The sequence below is a fragment of the Coffea eugenioides genome, unplaced genomic scaffold, assembly GCF_003713205.1.
Source record: "Coffea eugenioides isolate CCC68of unplaced genomic scaffold, Ceug_1.0 ScVebR1_456;HRSCAF=1137, whole genome shotgun sequence".
NCBI lineage: Eukaryota > Viridiplantae > Streptophyta > Magnoliopsida > Gentianales > Rubiaceae > Coffea > Coffea eugenioides.
The window spans coordinates 31,186-37,365 of NW_020864295.1; the positions used below are offsets into that span (position 1 = coordinate 31,186).

Sequence of the window (6,180 nt, forward strand, 5' to 3'; positions counted from 1 at the left end):
TCGTAGAATTTAGGATTGCATTTTTCTTTCCGTTTTGCATTCATATAGTCATATCCAACGTGCGAACATATATTGGGTAGAAAATTAGGAAAGGTAAGGTTAAGTCGCGCAACTAGCCTTGGCTAGGTCAAAGGGGTGCCTTGGATTCTATCCTTGCCTTCCCCTTTGTCAAACGTGACCCCCGAACCTTTTTCTTTGGCTTACGTGGACTAGGAGTCGTTTTAAAAAGGGTTTTACTACTTTGTCTTTAAAAAACACTTTTTGGGTGACTTGGTACACCCCAAATCTATACCAAGTGGCGACTCCGTTTTCATATTTAAAAAACCCTTTTTTAAAATTTCATTTGGCCAAATCGTCGCTTTCCAAAGTCCCATGGCCTTTTTACTTTTCATTTTGCACACGTTCACACCACACTTCACACACACAATCTCACACATTTATTCACTCATCGAAAAGTGGGGCGCGACAGTTGGCGACTCCACTGGGGATAGTGCTCGTTCCACCTTTTTCCTCGTGTCTGGATCAACCAAAGGTACCTCTGCCTTCGTTGTTGGCAAGTCTTTAATGGTTGACAAGAAGAATTCCTCCCAAGGGGCCAATAGTAACATGCCTTGACCTTCTTTGCCTTTGCGCCCAGTTCTACCTAGTCGATGTATATATTGCTGTCTATCAGCTGGCAAACCAATCTGAACAACAAGAGTCACGTCTGGATAATCAACCCCACGTGCAGATACATCAGATGTCACAAGAATTAGACCTTTTGATTTTCGAAATTCATCTGAAATCCTGGTTCGGTAACTCTGGGGCTTTCTAGAATGAATTTCTCGGACATTCAAGTTAAGTTCAGCAAGAAGGTCAGCAACAAGTCTTGTGACCATTGCAGTTGTGCAAAACACAAGAACCTTATAATCAACATCATCAGCTATATGCTCTTTCAGTAGAGTATAAAGAAGCGTAAAATGCTTGTCTAGAGGAGCAACCATATGCATCTGTCTAACTTGTGAATGTGTCTCTTCACTGCCCTCTTGAACTGTGTTGATGAACTCATGATCTCTTTTTAAAGCAATATGACATATATGACGAACCTCCTGTGGTATGGTAGCAGAAAAAAGAAGTGTCTGGCGCTGTTTTGGAACGGCATCTATGATTCTCTCAATATCTTTACGAAATCCCATATCTAACAAATGATCAGCTTCATCAAGCACCAACACTTTAACACCCATCAAACGAGTTGCAAACCCTGCTGTATTCTCAATATGATCTCTAAGTCTTCCAGGTGTAGCCACAAGAATCTGGCATGGATTTGCTTGCATTCTTTTCTGTTCCAATGCAAGCCTTGTACCACCTATTACAACTTGAACACCTATTGAAGGGTGGTATTTCAACAATGTGTTGGCCTCTGTAGCAGCTTGACTTGCAAGCTCCCGGGTTGGGCAAATGACAAGCACAAGTATTGGAGGTCGCTTCTGATCACGAGCTGCAGGTGGTGATTTTGTAATTACCTCGATAGAAGGAAGCAAGAATGCCACTGTCTTCCCAGTGCCAGTTTTGCCTTGGCCAGGACATCCTTACCTTTTAGAATGACAGGAAGGGTTGCCTCCTGTACTACAGTCATCCTCTCATAACCAACATCTTTAAGTGCTTTGATGGACAAGGGAGAGATAGAGCATTCTTCAAACCTTGTTTCACTAAGGTATGAGTCACTTCTCTCTGAAGAACTTGAGGGTGAAGTCCCCAGTGGAGTCGCCAACTGTCGCGCCCCACTTTTCGATATGATGTGAAATGTGTGCGAAGTGTGGTGTGAACGTGTGCAACATGAAAAGTAAAAGGCCATGGGACTTTGGAAAGCGACGATTTGGCCAAATGAAATTTAAAAAGGGTTTTTTAAATATGAAAACGGAGTCGCCACTTGGTATAGATTTGGGGTGTACCAAGTCACCCAAAAAGTGTTTTTTAGAGACAAAGTAGTAAAACCCTTTTTAAAACGACTCCTAGTCCACGTAAATCAAAGAAAAAGGTTCGGGGGTCACGTTTGACAAAGGGGAAGGCAAGGATAGAATCCAAGGCACCCCTTTGACCTAGCCAAGGCTAGTTGCGCGACTTAACCTTACCTTTCCTAATTTTCTACCCAATATATGTTCGCACGTTGGATATGACTATATGAATGCAATACGGAAAGAAAAATGCAATCCTAAATTCTACAATGTCTCTCGTGAGGCTTTTGGTCCCAAACCACATGAATTGTGGCGGTCAACAAAGGAAAACCCCATAGAGGTCGATTAATGCAAATGAGACTCAAATGTGCAAGTGTGGAAGTGTATGAAAGAAATTAAAAATCCAAGTGTTTGTGTGCACGTGTATGAAAAGGTGCACGTATGCAATTGTATGAAAATTCCAAGTGTTCGTGTGCAAGTGTATGAAATATAGTGATAAGTGCATATAGGTGTAATTAAATGCAATTTTGTGAAGTAGAAATCAAAATGAACAATAAGGAAAGGAAAATGTGAATTGAAAAGAATGAGTGAGTGATAAATGAGAATGAATGAACCTAAGGGAATGCATCAGGTCGGGTATGGGAATGACTCCTAACTTGTCGACTTCGATTTTCCCTTTGATTAGAAGGCAAAACTAGCGTGCTAAGGCTATCGAGTAGCCACACTCGCTCGTCTCCCTTATCGGAAGGGGACTCTCAAGCAAAATGAACCCTATAGCTAGTATGGGATGCAAAACCTAAGAATGAGGGGAAAGGGGTTCGAGGATCATGCCAAATGATAAAACTAAGAAAAATGCGTGATATGTGGTGAACAAGCAAATGATATGCTAATGAAAAGGGATGGCCTAATGAGCCACAACTAGCATTGGACTAGTGTGGTGACGTACATTCATCCATTCCATTCATTCATGGTTATGAAAGCAAGTAGACATGCCGAAACGCTCGTAAACACGTAGCACGTAGCACTTAGCATGCTCGACTAGATGCAAGAGCCTACTAAAGCAATTAAACATGTAGCAACAAAACAAGCAACCAAGGGGAAGGGGAAATGGACCAGATGCTCTCCGAGCCCTATCTATTACAAGCCAAGAGGTGTACACATACCCCATAAAAGCATAAAGAGAAAGGGGAAATGGACCAGATGCTCTCCGAGCACTATCTATTACAAGCCAAGAGGTGTACACATACCCCATGAAAACTTAAATAAAAGTAAAAGTAAGTAAATGCACGCAAGGAGATAAGGAAAGCGAAGTAGACAGGCATATTCACATAACATGTAGGAGCACGTAGGGTCAAATGAAGTGCAAAGAAGGGATAGAGTGTACCTCCCTTGAATTGACGCCCCAATGAAGTGAAATTATTCACTTACCCTCCAAAATAATAAAAAGGTCAAGGTACCACTTAAATTATCAAATAATCACATGAAACAACAATTAGATATGAAAAATGAAAGTTAAACACTAAATGGAGTCAACTAAAGTATTTACGTAGACAAACCAACCATGTACAAAGCAATTAATGCAAGAGGGACTTAATTAGAAGGACTGAAAATTTCTGAAAGAGAGTAAAATAAAATACCAAAATTGATGACTTAAGATGAGACCCATAAAAATCAAATGCAAAAATGTGATTAGAATACAAATCCAAGCTAAAAAATCTATTAAAACTTATTGAACCTCAAAATGCATCCTAAAACTCACTAAACGCCTTACCCAAAATCATGTCAAAGCAAACCAAAAGCAATTAAGATTCTAGAATGACAAAAGTGATTAAATTGTTCAAATAATTGGACCATAACAAGACAAGGGGGAACTTAGGGGGTTAAAGTGCAAGTGTTTTAGGACCTAATTGCAAGATCATGGAATGTAATTGGGCCTTTGTAGTATTACTAGAGACTAGAGGGAGCAAAGTGCAATTTTTGGAAATCATTTTCATGCAAACTCATGCAAACAACGTAGGAAGACAATTTCTGCAGCTGAAAACTTCTACAAACAACATGAATGTGCGCTGCATTTTACTTCCAAACTTGGATTTCATATTCCAAAACCCCCAAATTTGATCAAGACCTTTCAACCAAACATCACAAAACTAATCTAAACCTCATGACATACAATTTTAAGATTCATTCAACCCAAAATATAGCAGGAAACTGATGCAAAATTCTGGGGTTACATTCATATAAAACAGGTTTGGCAACCCGAAATTCATCTTCAACAGGTATGTGATCTTGATTCAGGTGGTTTAGACTCCAAGCAAGCCAACTCAAACACCATTTATTCAAATTCTTCTTTTCAATATAAGGCCGACAAACAAGCTGGGGGCGAAATTTGGTGGGCAATCGTGGAAAGGGAATCAGCAAAGAAAATGCAGCAAAATGATTCGATGGCTGCAACGAATGGGATTGTTATATTGCAGCTGAACTCTATTTCAAAACATGGCTCTACTTCATAGCATACATGCATACGGTACTCCAATCAAAAGATAAACAAATCAAACACTTTAGCTATGCAAAACTTCAACAAACGGACATGCAAGCCTGCTGCATTTTTTATTTCCAAACCCAAATTTCAGACACAAACATTCGGCTTTGTTAAAAAGAAAATTCCTGGTTTTCTGGTGTGATTTCTTTTCATTCGAACACCACAAATGACTTAAACAACACAGCCTTGGACTTGACATCCAATCAAGCAAAAGCGTAGACAGAAATGACGCAAACTCTAAACTTCAGACAGACTACAAACTTCAGCACCCCAAAACAGCATCAAGTTGAAATCTTAAACCAGAAAAACAAAGTTCAACATCCTAACCTACAAACAACAAAAGAAAAAGGAACAGCAATCCACGAAGTATTAGCAAAAATCAGCCCGAAACTTTTCATTTCTCTGAAATTTTCCATGCACCAGGTTCGGATGACATGTATTTCCTTACTCGGCTTTGTCAAAACACATACAAAATCTAAACACTCCAGCCCATGAGATCAATATCAACTGATGTAAAAGAGAGCAAGCAACAGAGAGCGAATCAATCAACCATGAGCCAAACACTCAAACAAGCAGCCACAGAAACAAAACGCAGCGGCAAAGATTCCCTACATCCTGATCTACATCTCATGATACTTGACTGGAAAAGAAATGAAAATATTACCTTAATCACCCAATGAAGCGCAGAATGATCAAGGATGAGGGCTAACAGATTCACCAGATCTTCGGGGAAGCACCAGTGGAAAACAGCGCCGCTGACCTGGTCACTTGGAGCTCCGATCCTTCCTTCCCTTCCAGATTTTCTTTCGGTTTCAATTCTCTCTCCAACCAGCCATTGTTACCCACTCTCCTTCTGTTTTTGCTTTCCCTTTTGTTGCCTCAACCGTCAGCTCCTAGATGAAGCCCTCTGTTTTTCTTACAGTCGTCCCTTTCTAGCCTCTCTCTCGGTTTTTTCCTGTTTTTGCCGTCAACCTCACGGCCGCCTCCCTCTCTGTTTTTCCCCCTTTCCTACGCTGTTTTTCTTTCACCTCCCTCGCCCCTCTGGTTTCTCTCTATTGCTCTCGGTCCTTTTGCCTTTGATCTCTCTATCCAGCCGCCAACCCAGAATCCTCTCTTTGTTTCTTTTCTGGTTTCTTCCTTTTCTTCCCCCCAGAATCTCCCTCGCTCTCGGCTCTTATCCTTTTCTTTTGCCGTTAATCTTTTTATCCCCCGTTGGTTCTCCCTTGCGGCTGTCTTGCGGCTTTCCTTTTATATCTAGGAACCACAACCCTAAACCTTCAGCCAGCTCTTCTATATTTACAGCCCAAGGGGCTGCCCGAAGTCCTCCCTTGCAAGCTGCAAAAACGCAGCTTGCAAGTCGCGTTTCTCTTTTTTTTTTTTTTTTTTTTTTTTTTTTTTTTTTTAACTTTCAACTTAATAAATACAGAAATGATAAAATATAAATAATAATAACAAAATGCCAAAAACCAGGTAATAATAATAATAATAATAATGAAAATAATTTAAAAACTAAACAACTAAAAACAACAAAAATGGCCATTTTTCCATCTTTTTTGTTCCATTTTTCATTTTTCATATTTTTCATTTTTTTCTTTCAAGAAAGCATTGAATTTAAATTACAAACGACTAAATCATATTTTTTTGAATGCTTTTCTTTTTTTCTTTTCTTTTCTTTTTCAACAAATTCTATGATAAAACTTAAAAATA

The 6,180-nt window shown here is 39.6% G+C and overlaps 1 protein-coding gene across 1 annotated transcript; it reads right to left on the reverse strand.

The window, feature by feature from the left end:
- Nucleotides 1-437: 437 nt before the first annotated feature.
- LOC113758295 (DEAD-box ATP-dependent RNA helicase 31-like) lies at nt 438-1,750 on the reverse strand (the record flags this gene model as incomplete). The annotated part of the gene is given in 2 exon segments (XM_027301216.1): nt 438-1,552; nt 1,555-1,750. Coding segments are annotated over 2 exon segments (1,311 nt in total), but the record flags the coding sequence as incomplete, so codon positions are not given.
- Nucleotides 1,751-6,180: the final 4,430 nt, after the last annotated feature.